This window comes from Perca flavescens, chromosome 8, assembly GCF_004354835.1.
Source record: "Perca flavescens isolate YP-PL-M2 chromosome 8, PFLA_1.0, whole genome shotgun sequence".
NCBI classification, from domain to species: domain Eukaryota; kingdom Metazoa; phylum Chordata; class Actinopteri; order Perciformes; family Percidae; genus Perca; species Perca flavescens.
In genome coordinates this window covers 2,883,452-2,911,286 of record NC_041338.1, presented here as the reverse complement: position 1 = coordinate 2,911,286, position 27,835 = coordinate 2,883,452, and the positions used below count along the sequence as shown (strand labels likewise).

The window sequence follows — 27,835 nt, the reverse complement described above, 5'->3', positions numbered from 1 at the left end:
ATGGTTCATAACTTACTGGAATAAAACTGAGCAACGTGTTGTTGCTGGTGACACAATAACTGACTGTATATATGAATATTGAAGCGATCCTGGCGTTAAAGACCAGCTGATCGCTGCCCGATTCTTTGAAATGAATGGCCGCATTGCATTGTGGGATAGGCCTATCGGCTTTGAATGCTTCCTGCTCGGATCATATCGTAATGTTCTGTATTAGCCTATACTGTAATATTTCACCGGTAATAAGACCGAAATAATATTATTAAAGTAAAGAAATGAATACCATGATAACATCTAAATAAATGTTGATAGATGTAGCATTATAGTTTAAAAAATATAAATCAACAAAAAAAGCAATCCAGCTTCCCTGGCCGAAATATACCGAAATAATAACATAAAAAGAAATACATATAAACCATGATACTATCTCGTGAATAATGTTGATTAAAACAGCGGTTATTGGGCTAAAAATACCAATAACTGTCACAGATTTCGAGTTAAGGGGCGGGGGCGTGTTTTTTTCTTTCGTCGATATCCGACGGTGAGGGAATAACATGAATGTCTATCTGACGGACCCCCCTCGTCGAAAAATAACGTCAAGGGTACCCCTATTTCATTGAAACTTGACGCCAGGGTCCTTGACCATGCGTCATACATTTGACGAGTAGGGAGTGAGACTGTGTTGGGAGTTCTCCTTTAAGAACTACTTAGTGACTCTGGGCAGATCCAGTTTAGAAGAAAACAAAATTGGGTTAAAATCGGTACATCTGTTACGTTACTTAACTTCCAGTTATGTAAATGATGCAGAAAGTGACGTAGCTCCATTTGTTATTAATCATCATTACACTGTTTAGTTAAATGTAAAATAACTATTAACTTACGTTTAATGTACTATCAATGTACCATTTATTAGTGATGGTTATTAGGAAGTGTTACTGAACACACCATGATGCTGTGCGGCTGGAATGGTTGACCAGAAGCAGCCTCAGCCTCCACTGTTGTGTCTCCTCAGGAATCGCTGTGATCTCAACAGTGAGGATCTGAACCGCCAGTGGAGTAAACCAGACCCGGTCCTCAGTCCCACCATCTACCATGCCAAGGGCTTCCTCTACTACCTCAACAGTATTGGTCGGACTCCACTGGTGAGCTCTGCATGCTCTTCTGTTAGCTTGATATTACTGGTCTTCAGATGTTCTGGTCACTTCATGAGCTCTACCGGCTGTTACTTTGGAAATCTCTCAAGCATGTCACCCTGCCCCCTTTGAGACTTAAATATATCAAACTTGCTCTGAGCTCATTATAAATGTTCTTTCACAGCGCACTGATGTGTACCACTAGAAGTGATGTCCCTTTTTAATGTAAGGTCAATGCACTACTAGAGTTAATGTGGATGCTGGAGTCAGGACATGGTAAGCCTAGCTTAGTATAAAGGCTAGAAACAGGGGAAAACAGCTGGCCTGGCTCTGTTCAAAGTTCAGAAATACTGAAGGGCAACAATGGTCCGTATACACAGACACGTCCGTGGAATTGTGTTTTGTAACCCTAACCCTTTTGTTTTTGTCACCACTTCCTGAAGTCTCGTCATCACAGGGAGGTTTGGTACCATCATGAATGTACGGAGACCAAAACCTGTGGTGGAGTACAGCTGGCGACACACAACACATTCTCATGAAAAGGTTTTGTATGATATTGTACGAAAAGGTAGGCACAACAATTCGTATGATATCGGAGAGGGGTCTGGCTGCAGACCTCCAGTGTCAGGCTGCTTCCGTTGCAGGCTCCACTGTCAGGCTGCCTCCAGTGTCAGGACTGGAAATAAAAAACTTTTTGTGCGTCTCTTAAAGGACTGAACACCCTGAATCCACGGGTTACGTTTGCAAATTGCCGAATGATAATACCGAATGTGGATGGTTTGTAATAAATAAGTTACGCTAACGGTGGTTAACGTTTGACTGACAATCAGGTTATCTGACGATCTCTTATGCGCAAGAAACTTATACTGTATACACACTTTTGGAAGAAGCCGCTTTGTTGTTGATTTATTCTTAATTCATTTAAAATTAATCAACACTAACACGAAAAACATGAATTAATAAGTTGCATTATAAGTACCAGCATTATTATCGCATTAGCCTACATCAAGTGTCAAAATAAACGGCATTCATATATAGTCATAGTCTCTGCTATAGTTTAGCGACATTAGTCCATGTAAAAACGTTGAGCTTAATGGAATATGCATTTCCAAATGGAAAATGTATTTATTGACACAAGTTAATGTCCGATCAGAGGGTTATACATACTGAAGTAATCTCAGCTATTATGCCCCAAGCCACAGAGTTAACCCGAGACACCGGTTTGTACGTTTTCAACAGATGGTTTATTTACAAATAATGAAAATAAAATGACAAATTGGCACTGCAATCTTCTTTAGAGAAATTCAAAATATCAAAAACAACACCTGCAGAAACGGGTGTACAACTAGAAACATGGTGATATCACAATACTTAAAAACTAGAGGTAATCTTTGAACTTATAGCTGGTTTTGGACACTAACTGGCACATAAAGTGTACATGCTGTCTTAGCTAGCGGTTAGCCGAATTAGCTGTTAGCTAAACTAACGTTAGCTTAACTGTGGAGGCTAACGGCAGACCGCTACAATCAGCTAGCGGTTAGCCAAATTAACCGTTAGCTAAACTAACGTTAGCTTCCCTGTGGAGGCTAACGGCAGACCGCTATAATCACCTAGCGGTCCGCCAAATTAGCTATTAGCTAAACTAACGTTAGCTGGAGGCTAGCGTGGGAACAGATTGAGCCAGACTCCTTCAAGACACGCACAAAAAGTTTGTTATTTCCGGTCCTGACACTCGGGGCAGCCTGAGAGTGGAGCCTGCAACGGAAGCAGCCTGACACTGGACGTCTGCAACCAGACCCTCTTGTGATATCGCGCCAAATTACCGCCGGCCGGTCACATGACGACCGGTTACATGACAGTTAAGTTTAGCAGAGAAAAGGTTGACTGTGAGCTGGGTGCAGAGCACCTAGAGGTGATGGCCATTTAAGAGGTTGTTACTGTTGAGTTTAGCAGACAAAAGGTTAGTGTCAAGTCGAAGTTCAAGTTACTTTATTTATACCCGAAAGTAGATTTTGTTTGCAGTAGAGTCACACATCATCACATTATCACATATCCTCACATTATCACACATCATCAAACATTTTCTTATCGGTCCAGAATAAGATAATACATAGGCCTACATAAAGATCGTATGTAAGATACGAGGAAAAAGATTTAATACGAGTACAAAAAAAAAGTAAAAGATTTTGTTTGCAGTAGACTCCTCATACACACATATAAAAACAAAGGAGTAAAAGAGTACATAAAAAAAAAAAACGGGTAAACACTTAGCTATAAGTGCTATAAATCCTGCGGCAACAGTAGAAAAAAAGATGGTGATTTGATTTCAAACAGAAGTCCCCTTAAAGGTGCGGTAGGTAAGATTTATAAAACTAACTTTCTGTCATATTTGCTGAAACTGACCCTATGTTCGAGTAGAACTACATGAAGCAGGTAATTGGCACCACCTACAGCCTGTAGTGCGATTTGCAAAAATTCACCGCTCCCTGTTCAGATGCACCAATCAGGGCCGGGGGGGGGGTATCTAATTGCATGTCAATCACTGCTCATACACACGCATTCATTCTCCCTGGGGGGAGGGGCTTAGGAAACCGTTTTGGGCTTTAGTGGAAAGGAGGGAGGGACTGAGAAGTTGTCAATGTTCAAATTGTTTGGCTAAGTCCTGGATCTTTGCAATCCTACATACAGCATGGGACACGCACACCCGTTTCCTGGGTGAAAGTCTTGTGTTTTCTCTTTAACTTCTTCCGGGACATGAACACCTGTTTCCTGGATGAAAGTCTTGTGTTTTCTCTTTAACTTCTTCCGGGACATGAACACCTGTTTCCTGGGTGAAAGTCTTGTGTTTTCTAGCAGCCAAACAATCCCCCCGACCTCCTCCCTACGGGGATCTTCAGGGTCTTATACAGCAGCAGTCAATGTGCTGCTGACAGGAATAAATACCTGGAGTACCCACTTTACTTTTCGTAACTATGTAGGAATGGTTCATGAGAACAGCCTGAGACACAGCACAAAAGCACTGGGCGGAGGGCTGAGCTTTTGTTTGCCAAGAAATAGTTGGATACACCCTGTTAATCATTGAGCTTTAGAGGTGTTGGCAGTTGTCTCTCTGGACTTTGGACAGAGCCAGTCTAGCTGTTTCCCCAGCTTCGAGTCTTGATGCTAAGCTAGGCTAACCACAGCCTGACTCCAGCTCTGTAGCAAACACAAAGACATGATTGAAGATTGATATCCATCTGATCATCTCACTATAATTCTGAAATTCCTTTAACCATGAAGGCAATACTTCCCTAAGATTACTCCATCAGTTATAGTTGCTCTAACTGAAGCATACCCGGACCACAGAAGAAGAAACTAAACAACAGCTTATAATTGAGTAGAAATAACCTTCCATCTAATTGTAATCTGAGCTAATCACAGCAATCACTCTGATGCTGCTTCCTGATTTATTTCTGTCATTGACCGAATAAATGAGATTCCAGCTGCAACATTGACAATAAGTATATTTTCAAATCAATGGGAAAGTCTTTAACAGCCTGATTATTTCAGTTTTCCCTCACAGAACCAGCAGCTAAACACAAAGCTGGGAGGCGTGAGTGTGAGTGTGAGTGTGAGTGTGAGTGTGTGTGTGTGTGTGTGTGTGTGTGTGTGTGTGTGTGTGTGTGTGTGTGTGTGCATGTGTGTTTGTGTGTGTGTGTGTGTGTGTGTGTGTGTGTGTGTGTGTGTGTGTGTGTGTGTGTGTGTGTGTGTGTGGCATCAGCAGGGTTTTTGCACGTGTCTTCCTGAAACTGAAATGTGATGTGATGAGGCTTTAATGAGAAAGACCTATAATGAATTGACCTTGATTGGCTTATTTAATTGTTCCAAATTAGAGTGGGGAGGTTGTTTTCCAGCCTAATTTACGTAATTAACAACTGAAGCTGTCGACTGGCATACAGCAAACGGCATGCGCACCCTAAAAAGGACTTGTTAACCTTTTCACAGCCAGGTGGTTGGCACTTTAAAAAAAACAAAAAAATGTGATGCTGAGATCTTGCATGGATTTAAGTACAAGTACATGGACACTGTTTATTAACTTATGCGCTTTAAAATGTTTGTGATCTAGTTGATCTTAAAACTGCAGAAACTGCAAAATAATTTGCTTCCAAACGGTATTCAGATGATGTTTGAAATGAGATATATGGTTTGGATGGATGGATGGATGCAGTGTTTCCCAAGTATCAACAACTGAGGAGGACACGCTGTTGGATGCTGACCTCTTCTCCTACTCTTTCTTCAATGCCTAACAAATCTATCTCTTTCTGCTTGAGCGGCACTGGTTGAAGCCTAAAAATATTGTAAACATTCAGTGTAAGAGTAACAAAAAGACATAACATTATTTATGATAAGTTTATTTGATTCACAGCTGCTACATATAGTGTTTTAACCTCGACAACCCAACTGCATTGTACTGCAAACTTTCTAAAGCAGGCACAATCACTTGTTTGCTAAGAGTTGGGTCGGGACTCCAACATTAACACACTGACAACATTGTATTCAGAATATAAAATATTTTTATAGCACTGTTTAATGTTTCGTGAACTTCGCTAGTCGTCTTCTCCATAGACTGTGTTTTCATGGAGACAGACGCTGAGTGCACGGGGGTATGATCGAGGGGCTGTGTGTGTATGTGTGTATGTGTGTGTGTGTGTGTGTGTGTGTGTGTGTGTGTGTGTGAGAGAGGCATGTGAGTGACAGAGAGACGGAGGAGAGCAGGGAAAGGAAATGCAGCTGAACAAATGCTGCATGTTTTAAATAGCGATAAAAAAACGAAACGCAATGTGCGCCGGCAGGTGTTGATTGTGCGGCGCACCGCCAAAATATAGTCTATGTGTGGGAAACACTGATGGATTGATGGATGGATGGCTGGATGGATGGATGGATGGACAGATAGTAAGATAAACGTTATTAAAAAGTACAGAACAGAGTATTGTTATTGTTCATCGGGTTAGGTTCCAGATTCAAAGATTGTATTACAGCTTTCCAAGAGCATATCATTTCCACATGGCTGAATAATTCCAGACAAAATATTCTGTCAGATCATGTGACACCTTAAATCTTCTTGATCAGTGATGTTAAATGCAGCCCTACAAAGCTCAGTTTCTCTTGCAGGTGTTCTGCGACTACCACGGCCACTCGAGGAAGAAGAACGTCTTCCTGTACGGCTGCAGTGTGAAGGAGACTCTGTGGCAGTCTGGCTCTGTTGTTAACACTGCGGGACTGAAGGAGGACCCTGGATACAGGGTAATACACACACACACACACACACACACACACACACACCAAACACAGACAACAGCCATGCCGGGCATAGAAATTCAGTTTAAAATGCTATGTGGTCCTCTCCTTATGTCCCAGCGGTGGAGTGCAGTTAAAGCTCTGCAACATAGAAAATGCTGAGGGACTCTCTCTGTCTCTCTCTCTCTTTCTCTCTCTTTCTCTCTCTCTAGACCATTCCAAAGACGTTGGATCGCCTCGCTCCTGCCTTTTCTTTCAACAGCTGCAACTATTTGGTAATAACAACAATTAGAATGATGCTCTGTTTGTCTCCAGTGTTTTATCGTCAATATAATACAGGCTTAATTTACCTGTATTTCTATTGTGATTTGAACAGGTGGAGAAGTCTCGCTCTGCCACTGCCAGGGTGGTGGTCTGGAGGGAAATGGGCGTGCTGAGAAGTTATACCATGGAGAGTACTCACAATGGCTGCGACCAGGGAATATACAAGGTGTGTGCATATGTGATATAGTATCCCCACACCCTCACACCCTGAGCAACTCTGGAGAAAAGTAGGTCCCAACCGCTGTCCAGCAGAATGGTTCCAGAACCAATCACCGAGCATCCAGAAAGCATACCTCCTATGGGGAGATTGTAGGCTAACAAGCCATCACCTTCCATTAGCATTACACTGACTAGCATTCATTTTGGCATCAATTTGACAGCAAATAACTTTACATCTGAACCATTTAAAGACTCTATTTGTCCAGTGTTTATTTCTAAAGAAACACAACAATGTATAAAAGGCTCCATTACCTTGTACCTCACGTTATGGTTCCGTAGCAGACGTTTTTGTAAAAATAGGCTAACGATTGTGTCATAACCACGCGACTTACTGTCGCATAGTAGAAAAACACTTCAGACAGGTTGCTCACGTCACATCTACGTCGTCAAGCTCAGTTTGAAGCTGCGTAGCACGCTCAGCCATCACGGAAAAGTGACTTCACTGGTCTCCGTCGAAGTATATGGCGTCGCTGTGTCCATTCTTTTACTGTCTATTGCTTAACCTCCCGCACAAGTTCCAGTTCCTTCCCCCACAGAGAAGTGCCGTTTCACATCCCCAGAGCCAGCCTTTGCTTCCCTGACTCTGGTCCGTCAAGGCCCCTGACGTTCACGAGTGGTAGCGCAACCAACCCCATCGGTTTCTCCCACAAGTGGTGGGGCCATGGGATGGAGGAGGGGAAGACTACAGATGTAAATGAGCACAGTTCATGTGATTTGCAAAGAGAGCTACTAAATAAGTCCTGAAGTCCTGCTTCGTTTGGTGCTCAAAGTGTTTCTGCTCCTGAGCTGTGCCTTTGGGACTGCAGCCGTGTATTCATCCCGCACAAGGCTGCCCATATTTAAAGGTTGATAGCCTAATGTTTTTAGCTTTAAATAAAGATCATTGATTGAATGAAATATTAAAAAACAACGCAAGACATTTTAGTAAAACCTTTCAACTCCTTTGACTAGATTTTCCTTTAATAAATGAGAACAAACACTTTAAGAATGAGACGCAAATCCTAAGTCTCTTGCTCTGTGCCACATCAACCTGCATTTTCTGCAACAGGATGTGTGGGTCATACACAAAACATCATTATTTCTCTCTCTCTGTAATTAAGTCCCAGGCTGAACACTCAGCCTCCAGTCACCAGTTTTCTAACCTTTATTTATGGAGCCAATAAACCCGAGCTATAAAGAGCTTTTAGCATTTTATAGTGGAAGTGCAAAAGCACAGAATAATTATGGCCCAGCTGCTAATAACAGTATGATAGTTATGAGTGAAAAAGAGCAACATGAATGTCAGGCTTACAGTGAAAGATGCCTTACAGCACGTAGACACATCAGAATAAACACATGTACACGTATGTATTTTTTACATTCATGACTGATGTGTTAAAACAGCATGGGTGGATGTCTCAGAGAGCTGTTTGATTATCAGGTCAGCCCTCACTGTCAAGGTTGGAGGCTCAGATGGTGGGAGAGGCAGACTGAGTGTGGAGTCCAGTTGTAAGATAATTCTGGTTTCATAAAGCTTTGTGTGGGTTTTGAGTTCAGGCCATAATTCCAAATTAATGTTTATTAATTGTGCTTAACTAACTAAAAAGGCGTCAGACTGATCAAAAGACAGGCGCAAGACAATCACACTGGCTGGAAACAAACCTCTGGGTTAGACAAACTTATTCTGATCAAAGCAGTCTTGTATGAAGTACTTGAAAGCAATACTTGAGTAAAAGTGGTATAGTATATAGTATATAGTAAGCATCTTACCAGAAAAGTAAAAGTCTTAAAGTATAAGATATTTACTGTACTTAAGTATCAAAAGTCATTTATTAAATGTACTTATCTATTAGAATCAACAAAGCTTTAATTTAAAAGATACTGGATTAAAAATATAAAATACAAGACGTTTCATCCAAACACCTTCATCAGTTGTTTAGTGTGCACAGGAAGTAACTCTGGCCTCAATACACAAGGTAGTCACATGATCTCATGGCATGAAGTCACATGACGGCTAAGATGTAGTCCAGAGAAGATGGTGTCCCAGCAGCTTCAGATGATGCCCCTCCCCCTGCTCAAGAGGTGGAGCAGGATGTTGTATCTGTAAAGCGCCTGGGAATGGTTTTCAGAACCATGGTGTAGGCTGAAGACAAATGATGTCTCAGCCCACACAGTCGTCAGAGTGGTCATCATCTGGCGACCGAGCCTGCACCAGGTGTTTCCATGACACTATCAGTCATTATGCTTCCTCCTCTTCTTCTTTAGTTTTGGCCTATGGTTGTTGTTGTTTTTTTGCCGCTTGGCAATAATAACATGCATTAGATCACCAACTAGGATGGATTGTGCAGTATCTCTGCAATTTATGAGCAATGATTCACCAAACCTGCAAAGTACAGATACGTGAAAATTCTACTTAAGTACAGTCGTGAATTATTTCTACTTTGTTACATTAAAACACTGGATCAAGGTGTTGGATGGAAGGACAGACTGATGGACAGACTGATGGACAGACTGACTGATATAATAATAAGTAGTCCCTGTAGCTAGCAGGCCAGACAGGAATGTGTGATGTTTGACAATATGTGCTGGCATTGTGAGCTGACCTTTGAAGACACTGTTTAAAGTGTTTTTCCATCCCATTTTTCCATCAACACATTTTGCACGCTTTGCATCTCTCCAGTGAGGACACAGTAAAGTGTGAGCCAGTTGCTGAATGTCACTTTAAATGTGTCAAAATGAGGACACAAAATGCCATAATTGCTTGATATTTTACTGCCGACAAAGATTGATCATTTTCATCTCAGGAAGAGTATTTTGGGGAGGAAAGGAAAAGTGAGGGATTTGCATCACAAGAGCATTCCCCTTACCTACTGTGTATTCAGCAAATACAGACAACAGACAACTTTTTGGTGGAATACAATGAAAGTAGTTTTTCAATGAGAGGCAATTGATTTCATCTCCTCTATCCTGTGAAAGTGAAATGGCAGACAAGAGAAATAATAGTTAGATGAACTAAAACTTAAAAAATAACATGACATAATAGCATTTGATAGTGGTTCACCTGACAGCATCACTGTATCGGATCATCTGAGACTTTCAGCAGTTTCCAAGTCCAAGAACGAACTTTCAACCCTAACCCAAAGTGCTTACACAATAATAGGGCTCAACAGTGACCGCCCACTTTCTTGAGCGGCTCTGGTTCCGGAGGTCATTTTCCCCATTCAATATCTCCATTGGTGTTTAATTAAATGTTTTTATAAAGAGTTTTCAGCCTGGAACCACGTCGACCAGCTACCAGATGAATCGTAACCATAAAACATCTGATTTGGCAAAAAAAAAAACATCATAGAGTTTAGTGGTAGCAGCTTGCTAGTTGTTTGCAGGTTCGCAGGTGCAGTAAACATTTCCATGGTAACAGCGAGTTCCACCAATCACAGACATCGCTGTTATGCTTAGGATTGTTGGTAGTGTAGTACTTCTCCGTGACATTGTGAATAAAACCGTTTTTTCGTAAAAGCTGATTAATTTCATCCGGACTGTCTCCTGTCTTCTACAGGAGCAGAAACCTTTGTTTCCCAACCTCACAGCTCGGGGTCAGTCTACCTCGGATGGTTTCGACATGTAGGGATAATAAAGATACACCAATTACAACTTTCCAGGCTGATTCTGATTTTCTTTGAGTTAGGCCAGCCAATACCGATTTTAGCCGATTCCGATTTCATGTTTTCTAACCACTTTACAGCACAAACAAATATTTATTTTCTATCTTTTCTTTACACGGAACATAGAAAGAAAAATTTTTGAACAGATAATGGATCACTATAAAATAGAACTATATAAATTACTTCTGGTGTGGGACATTCACACACATCTAAAGTGAAATGTTAGAACCATTTCCTTCTTTTCACATCCAAAATCCAACTAAAAAAATTGGTTTTTGGTGTCGTTCCTCCACACCCTACTTTTTCCTTGCAGTTGTTGCATATCGCAAACTTGTTATCTTCTGCACACACACTGAAGAATTTCCAAACAGCTGACATGTTGCAGGTTAATTCACAAGGTTCCCTACATGTGCGAGGGAACATGTGCGTCATGAAATCGGCATATGTCAGACTGACCTCGCCGGTCGCCAGTCATGGCCGAGCATGTGAAAACCAGCGAATTCCGGTCACCGGCCGGTCTATCGGTGCATCTCTAATAGATAATAATCCAAATCCTGGAGAAAACGAATGGGATTTTCACTTCCGGAACCACACTGTTGAGATCTCTACAACCAAACGGGACACTATTTACTTCCTGTAGCTAACAGGTCTATTTAACAGAGGCCAATAAAATAACAATGGAAACACAACATGGCTTTACCTTTTTGACAAAAACACTGAATGAAGTGGCTTAAACGATACAATACGACTTTATTGTCAGTTTACACTGAAATTCATTTTGTGCTCCCGAGCAGCTCTGCTCAAACAAGTCAAGTCAATTTCAATCAAGAGCACATTTAAAACCACCCTAGGCTGAACAAAGTGCTGTACAAAGTTATATTATGTCATAAAAACAAAGGAAGACAATAAAAATATAGACACCGTGAACATCATACATACAACACACTTCTATACACATGTCCCTAAACTAAATCATACGCCAAAGAATAAAATGTGTTTTAAGACGAGACTTAAAGATCCCGGCAGTAGAGGAGGACCTAATATGAATGGGAAGTTTGTTCCAGAGTCTTGGGGCCACAACGGAGAAGGCACGATCACCCTTTGTTTTCATCCGAGACTGTGGAATAGCTAAATGGAACTGATTAAACAATCTTAGGTTCCTGGAGGAGTGATGTAGGGTAAGGAGATCAGCAATATATACAGTAAAGGGAAGTATAATACATAAACAGAAGAAGAGAAGTTGAAGTTGATCCTGAAATATGTTTGGTGAGGTGACAGTAATGGTTGTTGGTTAAAGAAACATCTGCAGGCATACCACTGTTACCACCTTTGCTCTTCCTTATCCCTTCAATCACACCATGCACCACCATTGTTTTAAGAATGTGCTTTTTATTCTAAAGTAAATTTATTCTTGTCCATTTTATATAACTAATGATTACCACTACACAAGCATCAGTTTTAACACTAATTGTTTTGTATGATTTAAGTACACAAAAAGGTGTGTAACAGTTTTACAGTGATAATATTAATAGAACCTATAAATTACAACCTAGTGTCATAATTTGGCAAAATCGTAATGTCTTATGAAACAAGTGATGCCTTCAAACTCATGATGAAGTGATGAATTTCAAAGTGTTCACTGCACAGATGAGAAATCTGGTTGGGAGTCCAGTCCACGTTATTTCTGGAACCATTCTGAATTGTGACATTATTATTTTTAAGTTACACACACCTTACTGTAATTACACACAGTGTGTGTGTGTGTGTGTGTGTGTGTGTGTGTGTGTGCAGGGCTTGCAGACAGGAACCAGGGAGCTGCAGGAGATGGGTGTAAAGTTCTGCCACAGTCTGCTGTCTCTAACCAAAGACATGAAGGCTCTCTACAGCAGAAGAATCAACCACATCGACGTGGACCACAACGTCCTTGACCACAAGTCTCACAAGTAAGACACATCCCGATAAGGCCTGTAACATTCAATTTTTCTCAAAAGGGGTAAAAAGTGAGGACATTGTCTTGCTGGTTAGACTTTGACCGGGACAGAGAGGCAGGTCAGGACTGCATGTGCAAAAACCACACGCCTTATTGGAAGGAGTATGTGTTTCTGTCCATCTCTTGCTGTCTACAGACATTATGCGAGTGGTTTTGAGTTTTGCAAGTCTGCATGTCAAATAGTATATAAAGTAAGCCATGGGTTTCAATCATGCATACACTTAGAGTCCAGTGACAGGTCCAGTGTGTAGTATGTGTTGGTATAGTCACACTGCGAGCTGAGTGAGGTTTCAGCTTGTCAATGATATTGAAACAGCTGCAAGGGTGAAAGAAATCCATCACTCATACAGTGCCAGGTTCTCCACAGAGCGCACAATGCATTGTAGCTTGCAAACTAGTCCCCATCATATCATATAATCATGAATATCGTTACAAGGCCAGATTTAGGAACCAATATGAGGACTCCACTAGATGATCTCTATCAGGCTAATCAGGCTCATACCTTTCAATGCTTTGAAAACAACAGTAAAATCTTAAAATCTATTCTGAAACTGAAGTAGGTATCCACTGAAGGGCAGAGAGGATTAGTGTGATGTGTTCATGTCTCTTCTGACATGTTACTGTAAATACAGCTACTGTTACTGTATGTAGATGAACATATATACGTCAGTCATTTCTGGTTAATTATGGACATTGTTAGATTCTGATGGCCTTCACTATTTCATGTAAGTTGGCAGTTTTCCTTACTGTAACATCGGTACAGAGTGCTCTTTTATGAAGTAGAGAGTACATGCTCTGAAAGAAGAATAATTTTCACATTTTGTGTGTGTGTGTGTGTGTGTGTGTGTGTGTGTGTGTGTGTGTGTGTGAGTGTTTGCAGTGATTGATGTGTGGATCTAAAGTGGAGCTGAATGGCTTCCATTGATTCTCACACAGTCGTTCAATCTCCCCAGAGAGCTGTGACAGCACAACGCTTACCTCAACACACACTATCTGTCGTGTGTTCCGTGTTTCTTGTTTAATTTCATCTAATTATTAGAGTAGCTTTTTCATCTGTCTCTCGTTATCTTTTCACTCGCCTGAAATGTCATTCTGCCTTTCATTCTTTTGATCCATTCTGACATATTACCAGTTGCTGTGTTTGTCTGCTTTAGTCTTTGTATCCATGTTTGCATTTTTCTCATATTATGTCTATCCTCCATTCATTTTTTCCTTTCTGGTTGGCTCTATTCTTCCTCCTGTGTCCTTTGTCTAACATGACTTAGTCTAGGTGTGCTGCATGCTGTCAGAATAGCTAAGCAATATTATTCATAAAACGTCATCTTAAATGTGAATGAAAGATGATCCATCACTAATTTCTTGTCGTTTACAGATATTTAAATGCTACGCTTGCAGCATTTATTGCCTGGGACTTAGATGTCTGTCTCTATTTCTGTCCCCTGTGATTAAGGGCTATTCTCTTTCATAGTTTCATAGTGTTTCAAATATGGCGTGTCATACTGTGACTGATTGGTGTGTGTTTGGATGTGCCGGACTCCTGCACCTTGCCCTCGCGCGTGTGTGTGTGTGTGTGTGTGTGTGTGTGTGTGTGTGTGTGTGTGTGTGTGTGTGTGTGTGTGTATGAGAGTTTGTTTGTGCTGGCATGGATAAAACGTGAGGGACAGACAACCAAAACACATAAAGCACACATAATATCCATATTTATCAAGAGCAGTTTGAATAAATGAATGAAAGCAATTTCTTTAATAGCATAGTAAATATTCCAGTGCAAGAAACTACCATGGTCACATCATAATTACAACACTCTATTTGCTTTCTGTCTGCTGCATTTGGTTTTCATGCCATCGTCTGTACCCATACCTCTGGATATTACACACATCTTATGATAGAACTATATCTTGCTGTTTGTAGCAGAGGAACTCTGGAGAGTTGAGCTCTGGTCTTAAAAGAGATCTTTGTGAAAGGAAGAGATATTCAGTAAGTCCCATAGCTGGGACTGAGTATGGAGTCAAGGCTCTCTCGTTCTCTCTCTCTGGGTTTCTGTCTTTCTGTCTACACCACATACTGTCTGCCCTTACCTCTTTTTCTTTTCTCAGCCAGTCTCTCTCTCTCTCTCTCTCTCTCTCTCTCTCTCTCTCTCTCTCTCTCTCTCTCTCTCTCTCTCTCTCACTGCACCCACAGGATCTTCTTCCTGTCTTTGAACAAACACTGTTGGCTCAGCACTATAATCTACAGACAGCCAGGGCCGGAGACCAGACGCCTGCTGTGCGCTGTGGAAAACAGTTAGCTCTGCCCTCATATTCTCTTTCAGCTAGTGAAATATACTTGAGACGAGCAGCTCTTTGTCAGATAAAACTAACACTGTATTATGATCGGATTCACACTATGGTTGCTACAATTCCATTGTGCTGCCGTTTATCACTGAGTAGGACACTGAAGTCTTCACACAATATTCATAGACAAAGCAGCAACTTTTATATTCATGTTTCTGTCTGAAACACTGTGATGGACATGCAATCCTCCACATGACCCCTCTGAGCGTGATGTGATAGCATGCAGAGGACAGCTTATGGAGAGTCTTAAAAGGAAAGGGTTAATCCTCTGCTGAGCGGGAAGGTGCTTTATATACTAAGTGGTAAACTCATTAGAATTTGATATTCCTTGTGTGTAGGTGGAAATGTTGGCCTGATAGTGGCAATACAGGAGAGGTCAGCATTACCTCAGATGTGGACACAGACACACATTACCTGGTGGCGCCTAAACATGCACTTAAAGTGCCCAAGACGTGGGTATTCAGTAGAGGTCGACCGATAGTGGATTTTACCGATACCGATAGTTAGGTTGTGCCGTATTTGCCGATAACCGATTAATCGACCAATAGTATTTAGAATTGATACTGGATAAAACAGTTGACAAAATACATAATTTTTTTCAAAAAAAGTCCAGACGCTTTTGCCAATAATCAAAATAATAATGTCATTTTTATTGATATTACACCCACAGCAATGCTACACAAGCATGTGTGTTGTCTAAAACAATTCTCCTACATATTTGGAGTCATCCAGGGCAAAAATAAACATAATGAGCATTATAATTCATATAAAGGACAAACTATTTACATTTCTTCAAAAAAGGCCCAAATGTATGCCAAATCTCAAAACAGTGACGCCATTCTTCTCTGTAGAACGGTTTAGACCTAGCCTGACCTGGTCCTACCATGGATGTATTAAGAGAACGGGTCCGACTCAGATTCTAGTCAGAATGTGAGTCTGAAACCGATCCATTGGGCTGTGATTATGGGGCGTGTTCCAACAGAACCAGGAAAAAAAATGCCTCTGCATTCATTGGATAGACCTACAACCAATCAGAGCAACGGAACTCAACACTGTGTATCGTCTCCATAGCAACCACTCTTTGCACAATGCATTCATTCTAACTTCCGACTTTTAGACTTTTTTGAAGCTGGATATATCATTTGTTGCGTGTAAATATAAATGTGGATAACATTAGTGATAGTGACATGCTCACTACAGTCGCATTTCTAGAGATGAATCAGTGAAAACACGTTTTATTTCTCTGATTCACGGCTTTGTTCTAGCGCCGGAGCTCCCTCTCTTCAGTCTCTCTGTATGTCTCTCCACCATATAACGCTCTCTCTTTCGGGCAGTTGTTGATGCTCCTCCGCTGAGGATTTTAAAATGAATGCGCTGTCGATTCTGCACATCTCTATAGGCTCTGTGCACAGCGTCATGACGACCGTTCGAATTTGACAGGAAATCGGCACTTCCACTTCCGGCAAAACGTCACTTGGCAACAATGTAATTATTTATCGATGGTCTGTCTATTTTTAACTTATCTGGTCTACCTCCTACTTACATAGCAAACGTCTGTTCCTGTCATCACCAAAACATGAGTGCTACTAAATTCTTAAAATTGTTAACGGCTCAAAGGAACACTGCTGTGTGCCACTTTGTTCGGCCTCAGGCCATTATAACAGTATGCTTAGTTTCCACTGTTTCCCCAAAAACGCAAGTCTTCAGGCTAAGTGGATTCATAAAGTGCGAAGGACGGGGTTTACCGTAACCCAGCACACGAAGGTTTGTAGTCGGCACTTTAAGCCCCACGAGATTGTGATATCCAAGAAAGGAAGGCGTGCTTTGGTAGCAGGTGCTGTCCCTTCGTTGTTCGAGTGGAACAATTATTCAACCAAGGAACGACCCGGTGTTTGGGAGCGACGGGCAAGACCACCAAGTCCGGAGCCTGATTTGCCTCTTCTCCAGAAGACATACGATTTTACACCAGGTAAGACAACTATCTATAGCCTTCAGCGATTGTCAAAGTTGAACCGGCTTTGATGCCACATATGTTTGTGTAAAACATGTGAAGCACACAGTTACATAACTTAATCTATATAGGCTACAGGAGGTTATGCTACTATAGCACATTTGTCACATAGTGTAACTGGTGAAGATTAATTCCTTAATTAGATTAACTTCCAAATCCTCTTAAAACCTCACAACTCTGTAGGCTTAAACTCTCCTCTCAAGTCAATCGATTTGTGTTACTAAACACTATGTATGTTGTTAAGCTGTATGTATGATTCGCTAGAAGCTAAATAGACTTTCTGATTCAGTGTATTGTTGATAACCCAAAACACCACAATTTTTTTTATTTTAATTTCATTATAGTCTAAGTAAACTTACTCTAATTGCCATACCCTAATTAGGTTCCCATCCTACACGCACCTGATGGCGTTTTGGAGCCTGATTGAGTCTGCAACATCAAAAATGATCAGAGTGACCAGCAGAGCCAGGAAAGCATGCGACATTAGCACAGTCACTCAGAGCCCTATGACCAGACCAACTGTAAGTATACCTACCCCGCCATCACATGTACATACAGTGCTGCTCATAAGTTTATGAACCCATGCTAAAGTTGACTAAAAAGAGGAATAAAAAATGCATTATTTTTTTTAATTCACACACAAAGAAAATTGTCGTTTTAAAGGTTGGATTTTTCCCCAAAAAATTTAATTGAGGCAATTTTTTTTATTCCTCTTTTTATTCAGCACCACTGTACACAAGCACACTGACATTTAGTCTGAACTAAATCCTTGCACTTTTCTCACCCACTAGAAACTGCTGCCAATAGATGAGTTGTTCCTTTTCTTGACTTACCTGTCAACTGGTTCTACCCAAAGGGAACTGTCTCATCGCTTCAACATCCACAGAACAACAGTAGGCCGTATCATAGTCACTTGGGCCAACTTTCTGTACTCCCTGTTGGGCTCGATCTGTTTTTGGATGTCCCCTGCAGCTGTGAAGACCTGTCTACCTCCTGAGTTTAATGGCAGATACAGCAACACCCAAGTAATCGTTGACTGCACCGAACTTAGATGTCAGACACCCTCTTCTCTCCTGCTGCAGAGTGAGGTTTTCTCAACCTACAAGTCACACTGCACCTTCAAGGCCATGGTAGGCATGTCCCCTCATGGAGCGCTTACATTTGTATCTACCCTCTTTGAGGGCTCCATGAGCGACAAAGAAAGTGTTTCGCCAGTCAGGAATTACATCCCTTTTAACCCCCGAGATGGCCATTATGGTTGACAAAGGATTCCTGGTTGATGACCTGGTACGTGGGACTGTTTATCGTCCAGCTTTTGTCACTCAGAGGGCCCAGATGCCAGAGGAGGATGTCCTACAGACCCAATCCATAGCTCGGCTGAGGGTGCACATAGAAAGGATGATCAGAAGAGTCAAAGAGAACAAACTGTTCAACACCACCATCCCCCTGTCCATAACCGGGAGCATTAATCAGATATTTACAGTAGCCTGTCTTCTCTGAAATTTCCAAAATGGACCCCTAATGAAGACATGGGCAAACGAAGTTTGAAATGTTTTTTACAAAAACTGATTTCACACTGCTCTATTTTTAGTTGTGCTTGAAATGAAATGTCAACTTTGATAGCAAGGAAACTGCACTTACAGCTTTACTTGTGTGCATGTCTTGTGTGCTATTTTTTTTTTACTGCTTTGTCTTTTATAACCCTGTACGGTGTCCTTGAGTGCCGAGAAAGGCGCCTTTAAATAAAATGTATTATTATTATTATTATTATTATTATTATTATTATTATTATTATTATTATTATTATTATTATTATTATTATTATTATTATTGTGTCGGGTTGTCAGAGGAATCCCTAAACTCAGGTAACGTTATGTAGTCCATGGTTATGCCGCTGTATCACAATGTATAATTGTAAGCACTGTGCAATACCTAATAACATCACAAACCTGTATAACTACTACAGGTCACTTTAAAAAAAATAACTGGCAATCCAAAATTGTATTAGTGTTAACTTACAGTAACATATTGTGAATATAAGAATATCTTACAGGTCTTTAATAAATTTGACATTCATGATTTTATGTGGTTATCCATCCATCCATCCATCTTCGTCCGCTTATCCGGTGTCGGGTCGCGGGAGGAGCAGCTCCAGCAGGGGACCCCAAACTTCCCTTTCCCGAGCAACATTAACCAGCTCCGACTGGGGGATCCCGAGGCGTTCCCAGGCCAGGTTGGAGATATCATTTATGTGGTTATCTGTTTTTATTATAGAGGTAATAACTTGTTTTACTTTATTAAAATGACAAGAAAATAACAATTAATTGCTGGTATTTATAGTATGGGACAGACACTTTACATGGATTTTGGACTGGTGGTTATGGGTTTACAAAATTATTCATCACGTTTTAATATATTACAGTTTAAGTGTGTATGTATTCATTAAGTGTTGCCTTACACCTGTAGCTCCATACTATTAATTACGTTTGGAGATTTTCTGTATGAAGTTGACAACATCACAGGGTTGATTTACGAAGCGGAAAATTAAAAATGTTAGTTTTGTCACAAATAGCACATTAAGAACATGGGGCAGATTAAAACATATTCTAGGGATAGAAATGAATGTTTCAAACGCTTGTGGAATAACCCATCAATCACCCTACAGTGGAGATCATGGAATTTATTTATTTAATTTAATTATTTCAGGACAATGACAATGAACGTGTACAGCAGTACATGTAAAAGTGCCAGATTGTAGCCCAAGGCTAATTTCCATCTGTAGTCCATTTGGCAGGGAGAAATTACAATAAAAAGGACAAAAGCTATACATTAGTAACATTTGCTATATAAAACAGAGTCAATGACAATGACAACTAATGGCAACTATTAGAGATATTATTTATCATATCAGTATAAAGCCATATGAACAATTGGTAATATAATTAATTTTACTAATAAGGACATTTTTAGATATATTCAGTTAAAGAGCAGGATCACAGATAAATTTGATCTAAACTATAATAGGACTACAGAACCCTCAGCTACTCAGAGGCTATTCCTAAACTCAGGAGAAAACAAGATATTAATAGGGAAAGTGTATAAACACCTTATAGAAGCACGGGCGGCTAATTATTTTCTCAAAACAAATATATGAGGGTTGGAACAAAGAACTTCAAATAAATAACTGATATAATCAGGAAAAGATTGCCCTAATATAACCAACACCATTACCACCAATGAGAATCTGCGTCTCATACAATATAAGCTCATGACAAATATACTACACTAAATCAAAAATAAATAAATTAGATGCCTCTATCTCTCCTGTTTGTGTAAAATGTGGCACACATAAGGAGACAATAATACAAAACATCACAGGGTTAAGGATGCTGGGAAATGTCAAGTGAAACCCCGCCCCATCTGTTTCTATGAGGCCCACATCCATTCTTATAATACATCCATGCCCAGATCCCCTGTACCGCGTTACGTCGTATGGATGGAATTATATTTTTTGTCTGGGACAGACACTTTACATGCATTTTGCCATGTAAACATAGAAATAAAAACGGTCCATTTTTTCTCTGATGACTTTGCATACATCATTGTCCCTGTAAATCCGCTGAATCAGCAGGTCGTCTTCAGCCGAAATGACAAAATCACACCATGTCAAACCGGTAATGAGCATCTGACCCTGTACCTGCCAGTAATATGCATGTGATTTCTTTAGTTCCAAATTGCCAGATTTCATTTTAAGGTAAGTACAGTCTACATAACTTTTTAGGTTGGGGCATTTCATTTCTATAAGCCCAAACTGTACAGACTCCGAAGGATCAAAAACAAATCCGTCTGGAGACGCCCCCAACCAGAGAGCGTCAGGGTGGATTACAAATCCACAGGGGTAGTGATTTACACGTTTTGTTTGGCAGTATCCCCAAATTGCATTAGCCTCAAGCTCTAGCCCTCTCCGCATTGCTGCTGTTTGACAAGTTCCTTGCAGAATTCTGTGAACAAGTCCATCTTCAGATTTTTCACTGACATGACACACCTCCCTAAAGTGAGAGGCAGTCACTCTGGGCCTTCTCAGCTGGTGCCACTCCATGCAGCTACTCTGCTCTCTTGTAGCAGACTCATACTTGTGTGCCATGTCCCAGCTGACCTGTAGGCACTCAGACCACTTGAATTACAATTCGCTGAAATAATTTTAATTGAATCTTTGCCCAACGACGCCAAAAATAAAGTACCTACCCCAGATTTGAGGCTGTCAATACTTACACCAAATGCTTGCTCTTGTGGAAATTGTGTCCTGAGATAACTTCTGTTAGGATCTGATACTATAAATACAATTGAATTGAATTGTGGATAATGCCATGGACCCTTATGTGGTCAACAAAGCTTTCTGTCCGTAGAATTTGTTATCTCTATGCTGCTTTTTTGTTTTAGGGTGAGGGATGTGCTTTTCTTTTGGTTGGATGGCTGCTGTTTCTGAAATGTGCTGTGGATATTCATGCTCCCCATAGGATGAGCCATAATGTGACCCCTTACCTTCCTGCAGTGTTCCATTAGGCCCAGATACTCTCCAAAAATGCCGTTTACCTGAAGACAAACTGACTAAACTAACAATTATGTTGCTGAAGGGAAATGTAGTGGAGTAAAAGAAAAAGTTTCTGGAAATATAAAAAGAAAGTAAAGTACAGATACGTGAAAATTCTACTTAAAGGTCCTATGGCATGAAAACTAAGGCCTATATAAAAGCATCCAAAGAGCACCATGTCATGGGACCTTTAAAGATGTGCGTCTCCCGAGCATCTCAAACCACCAACATCAAATTAAGACTTCTTTATTGACACAGAGGAAAGTTTTCTGGAACACTCTTCTCCGTGTCACTTCATTTCCAGCTAAGGCACAGCATTCACACACTGCTGGCTCTGATATCACAGCTCAGAGAAGGAATTTATAATGGAAAAAAATATCAATCCAATCCAATAAATCAGAGTGTAAACAAAGCTGCCTTCAGAGAATCACCATTTGCATTGTACTGACTCATTCTGTAGACAAGCTTCATTGCCATTCCCAGCACACACACACACACACACACACACAAACAATGAGTTGCTGTCATCAGTATGCTAGACATACACTCTCTGTCCCTTCTGTCTCTTTCACTCCTGCTCTGTCAGTCTCTCTCCTCTCTTCCTTTTTCTCTCCCCCCTCTCTGCATCCCTCTTTCCTTCCACTCTCTGTTTTCTCCCTCTCTCTTTCTCTGTCTCTCTCACGTTAAGATGAAGATCAGTGTGCGTGTCACATCCTCTCTGTCCCAACAGAGTCCCAGTGTGTCTTTACATGCTCTCCCAGCATCCTTGTGTGTGTGTGTGTGTGTGTGTGTGTGTGTGTGTGTGTGTGTGTGTGTGTGTGCGTGTGCGTGTGTGTGTGTGTGTGTGTGTGTGTGTGTGTGTGTGTGTGTGTGTGTGTGTGTGTGTGTGTGTAATCAGATTACTTGTTACCGGGGTTTTCTGTCAGCTGCCAATCCCAGTGATTGAAGCTGAGCTCAAGGTCTCACTGTGTGAAGAGACAGACCCTGAACATTAAATATATTCAAAAACTATGCAGCACGTTGTTAGATGTGTTTAAGTGTCCATCATTACAGATGCAGCTTTGTTCAGACCCACACAATTAATTTTAAAATTCTAACTGAGGTCCCAAAAGTGTCCAAAGATATGGCAGGTTGAGTTCAGGAGAAATATGTAGAGAATAATGTAACAGACATGTATAATATTTCAGTTGGATGGAATACAAACATACCATTTTGGTTCTGAATAGTTCACCCAGTGTAAAAACCAGTGGTATAGTTTATGATAGTTTCATACAGCTGCTATGAGGCAACATTTAAAGTCCAGCTGCAGTTGAACTGTATGTTTGTCTTCTGCTAGACCATGAACATGTGTTCTGTAAGTCATATGCCCTGCTTTCCTCAGAGAAAGAACCAGTACCCAAAAGGGATGTTTGATATTACCTCAGGGACGTCACTAGGATTTAAAGACAGGGGGTGCTTAGCCCCCAGGGTATTTGTAACTTGCGTTTTCAAAATCTTTTGCACTTACATCTTTTGTTACTGTTTTAGAGCTACACTTATGTCAACAACCAGTCAAGAAACCAAGATGTTAACAAGTAAAAAGTGACAGACATATCCTCTTCTTCCATTTCTACTATGTTCAACAAAAGTTACTGTAATGTTAGCTTTTATATACACACCAAAGCGGCATGGGGGAATTTAGTTAGGCCAGACTTTGCTCCTGATGAGTTCTTCTGTAAGCATGACTTAAATGCTATCTGTCTGCTCATGTAAATGTGTGATAAAGTAATAGCATACTATATCTAATTCCTCTCTCTATAAGATAAGTTGTACAAAGAATGCTATTTAATTACACTACTTACTGTAACTGCGCTGTAGATTGGTTCAATCAGAGTGTAATTTCGCTGTGTAGTTTGGCTTGCATACATTATAACCCAAGAACCAGAATTTTAAGGTCATAGTGAAATTTGGAGTTTGAGCGTTTCTCAAATAAAGATAATTTATTCTGCCAAATGATGTATACAATGTATGATATAAATCAACAATTATTGATATTGATAAAGCTATTGATAAGGATCACATTTAAAGAGGCTACTGTCTAAATATAATAACCTGATGGCGGAAGGAATCAAAGATTTGGAGTAACGATTACTGTATGTATGTACTGTATGTAGGGTTGCTTTCATTTTATTTTCACATGTGTGTCTGTGGGCATATGCTCATGTTTAGCCTAGTCACATTTAGGTTACATCTACATATTTATTTAATTTATCACAGCCAATGAATAGAATATAGCCTATATAGTAAATATAATTAAATTATTTAGTTATTTAGCCTAGACCTGCCAACACATGCTTATTGTTAGAAGAAAACAACCCCCCCCCCCACACACACATTTCCTTAGAGCTGTAGACCACTACTGACCTCAATCAGAATCAACTGCCCTGCCAATCTCCTGCTTCTCTCTCTCTCTGCTAAAATATCTTCCAGTATCCATCTGCTCAGTGAATTGAAGGATACAACGGTACAATAGCATTAATAAGGGACCCTATGACATTTAGTTTTCAGTGACAACAACGTTCTATGGGGACTGATATTGTTTTAGAATACTATAGAGATGCTGTATTATAGCGCTATATTATTGGCAATGAATAAAGAGCTGTGGATAGCTTTCTAGCTTAACTATTTCTTGTATTTCGCTCATTCACTCTAGCTAGACTATAGTTTTCCATGGCGATCCAAAATATCCCCTTTCCTTTACCTCAAGAAAACGTAGCTAAAGGTAAGCAGGTCATTAAAAACAACTTACAATTTCACTCTGTATCACTCACTACGTGTAGCTATTTAATCTTCCTTCACCATTCATCTGTGTGCGTATCGGTGTGTGTGCGTGTGTGTGTGCAGTTCACACCAATGCAACGAGATGGTGCATCATCTTGATAGCACAACGACTCTCTGTACTTCTGTCTAACTTCCGACTTTTCGGCTATTTTGTAGCTGGATATAGATATTTTGTGCCTCTAACACTGCCATTTCGACCAGCTGACAGTTGTAAAAAAGAATTAAAACAGACACACTACACATCGACACACACAGATGAATGGTGAAGGAAGATTGATTCACTGTAGTTAGTGATACAGGGTGCACTGTAAAAAAATAAAAATCTAATTTTTCTTGTTGTTCTTAGGGGGGCTTAGGAACAGCTTCAACACCCCTAAAATAGGCCAAACAACGTCTCTGGTACACCTACAGGCCCCTTCAGAAAGTTGTCTTTTCTTCTAATAATAAAAATCATTAAGACATTATTTTTGACTTAATGATATTTCAGTTTATGTTTGAACTACTGCAGCAGGAGTTACTGCTCATTCCCTAAGACAAGTCAAATGGATTTTTAATTATTGAAAGAACTATTCAACCTGCCATGTTAACATTGTTATTGTGAGCATTGTCAGCACGCTGATGTTAGCATTTAGCTTAAAAAGCATCCCTAGCATGGCTGTAGACTGGGGTTTTACTGGAAAACCAGCATGAACAACACCAGGAGCCTGAAACTCAAGCAGCTAAATGGAATTCAGCCATCATTCATTTTATTATGTACACGTTTACCCCCGTTAACCCTTTTTCTACTGTGCCATGTCAAAATGTCGGCAGAAGACAAAGGTGGGGGACAGCTAAAAACTTTTTTTCACCTCTGAGGACTCGTTGGAGATTTGAACCCTTGTCCAAAGCCAGAATCATACCCCTAGACCAATAAGCCAATAGCATGTGTGCTATCTCACTTTAACATGCATGTCATAGTTAATAGTATAAAAAGTCTTACACATTCCAGACTATTAACACTATAAGTGAAATGTCTTTCCTCTTCCTTTCAATTCTTTGTTTTCAAAGTGGGAGCCATAAAACTCAAAGAATACAAACAGGAGAAACAGGATGTAGAGTCTCAGAAAGTGTTGTCAGACATTCCTATGACGCGCCAAGAAAGAAACAAGGAAACTGCTAATGGATGTCTACATGGAATAAATAACTCTTCACCTCATTATTGCTAATATTTTCTGAGGAAAGAAGAGTATTCACACAGCATGTTTTAGTGAGCACTACTTAACGTAACATAACTCTCCTCTTCTCTCATGTAGCTGTTTTGAAGACGATGAGCCTCCATGTGTTGAGGAGATTGAGTATTCCACAGACTGTCCCGCACTCAAAGGCACTGATCTGGATTCAGATGTCAACAGCAATATGGCCAGTAGCGACGAAGAGGACGAGGGTAATGAAGGACACAGGAGAGCAAGACATGGACGAGGCAGCGTTGGCCAGTTGCAGCACTTGAGCATGAAGAGCCGTCTCTTCCCTCACCCGATGAGACAGGCCTCCAGCGAGGCCCTCGGTGAGAAGAGAAATGGTGTGGGCATGAATGGACAAATCATAAGTTAAAGGGATATTTCTACATTTTTCTACAGTTCTTCTCTAAAAGGTCTTCTATCATTGTAAGCTTTCCTCCTTGGAGCTCAACAGGTGCATTCGAAAGAAAAGAATGACACACAAACTAAACTATGAATGGATAACACATAAGTATTAAAGTGTGACCTTAAATACAGGCTTTAGAGAAGGAAAACAATACTCTACACTAAAGTCTGGCTTAATAGAACAATTTTGGTTCACTCACTGGCTTTTTGTGGAGCATTCGTCTCCAGCTGATCAGTCCGTGGAGTTGCTAAGTTGTCATGGAGATGGATATGGATACTTGTGCCTGCGCCACCGCTTGTTAGACATGAGAGGAACGACAAAGCGCTACAACAGCACCAGAGCAGCTATCATTACACACAACTGTAACTGTTTATAGACAGAGTCCTACCACTATTTCATCACATGCACCTGTAAACCATCATCACACTGATATGTCATTGTTAAACATCAGAAAGATGATTAGTGATTCATTTATTAAGCTCATATTGAAACAGACTACAAAGGGCTTCACATTGCTTTCTCTTGTGATCTCTGACTGCTTCATCTTTACTTGATTGGTACCAACATGGATTGCGATGTTGCTAAAGCTAGTGGTGGCATGTGACTGGGTTCCCTGATTCTCCCTACTTGATGTCAGCCGATTAGCCTCGGGAACTCTGGCCTTGAGTAGATAGTACACAGGGGCTGCGGATGCTAGCCTTAATCATGAGTCCCCTATTACTAGTAGCAAACCATTTTCTTTATTTTATGAGCCCCCTAGATGGCGCTTTTGGTTTGAAGAAAAATACTCAATTATGTGTGCTTTGTTGAGCAGAGAGCGCCATCTAGTGGGATTAGAAAATAAAGACAATGGTTCATGAAGATTCATGAAGCTTAATTTGGCCAGCACTACCTATTACTAGCTTATATTGTATACTTAGCACAATGTTGATGATGTTGTATAAAATTACAATTGAATTAATTGAGTAAAAATGACAATTTAATTAATTAATTAATTAATTAATTATATTAATTAATCAATAAATCATCCAAATTAGTGGCCCATTAGTTGATCATCAGCATAACATTAACTGTGTAATACCGGCTTTTCACTGAGCTTCCCCACTGCTCATCATGGTCTTGGTCATGGTCAGCCATGTGATAACAGGTGGTGGCATATAGACAAGGAGCATCAAGATGTGAGGTTGAAAGCAAACGAAAAGCTCATAAGTAGATGTAGAGTTAAGATTTAGTCATTCCACATATTTGTGAGTGTTCATATGACTATTGGCTCTTTGAAAGTCTTTTCTTTGTTGAATCAGCAGTATGATACACCATTTCCAACACACAAGTCTAAAACGTGTATGACCTCCTACAGACAAATACTGTAGTAGTACAAATCTTGAAAGAAAGTGACCATTTCAATCAGACCTAAACTCACATGAAGTGTGGAACTTGGCTCTTATTGAGGAAAGCTAACAATGCGGTCATGATTTTTTAAAGCTGAAAAACAGGCTTCAGTTTCCAAAAGTCCCAGAGGGTAATCAGCTTCTAAATGATTTATTAGCAACTGGTCACCGCGGCAGCATTATAAGATAGTCTTAATAGGGTGGATTGTCTCATGCAACCAATAAATAAGCATAAGTAGAATTAACCCATTCCTAAAGGAACATACACACTACATGCTAACTACCTTTTTCTTCAGAAGAAAACAACTCCAGTTACATTTTGAAGGGTTTCTGTAGGAGGGTTTTACTCAGCAGCGATAAGGAGGGTGCATTAATTAAAATTAATAATCCTGGCCAAACACTAGTCCTTGTTAAACGATACTGTAAGTGTACAATAGGTATTTCTACTTTATGATAGATGAATTTGTGCATGGCATATGTAGATCATA

The 27,835-nt window shown here is 40.3% G+C and overlaps 1 protein-coding gene across 3 annotated transcripts in view; it reads left to right on the top strand.

The window, feature by feature from the left end:
* agbl1 (AGBL carboxypeptidase 1) overlaps positions 1 to 26,972 on the top strand; it is a 111,305-nt gene extending 84,333 nt beyond the window's left edge. For all 3 annotated transcript variants that reach the window (XM_028585824.1, XM_028585826.1, XM_028585825.1), the window contains exons 22-27: positions 1,010 to 1,139; positions 6,282 to 6,413; positions 6,620 to 6,682; positions 6,784 to 6,897; positions 12,383 to 12,534; positions 25,629 to 26,972. In XM_028585824.1, the coding sequence (XP_028441625.1) occupies positions 1,010 to 1,139; positions 6,282 to 6,413; positions 6,620 to 6,682; positions 6,784 to 6,897; positions 12,383 to 12,534; positions 25,629 to 25,926 (889 nt within the window). In that variant the 3' untranslated portion in view covers positions 25,927 to 26,972. The remainder of the gene's footprint in view (positions 1 to 1,009; positions 1,140 to 6,281; positions 6,414 to 6,619; positions 6,683 to 6,783; positions 6,898 to 12,382; positions 12,535 to 25,628) is intronic.
* Positions 26,973 to 27,835: the final 863 nt, after the last annotated feature.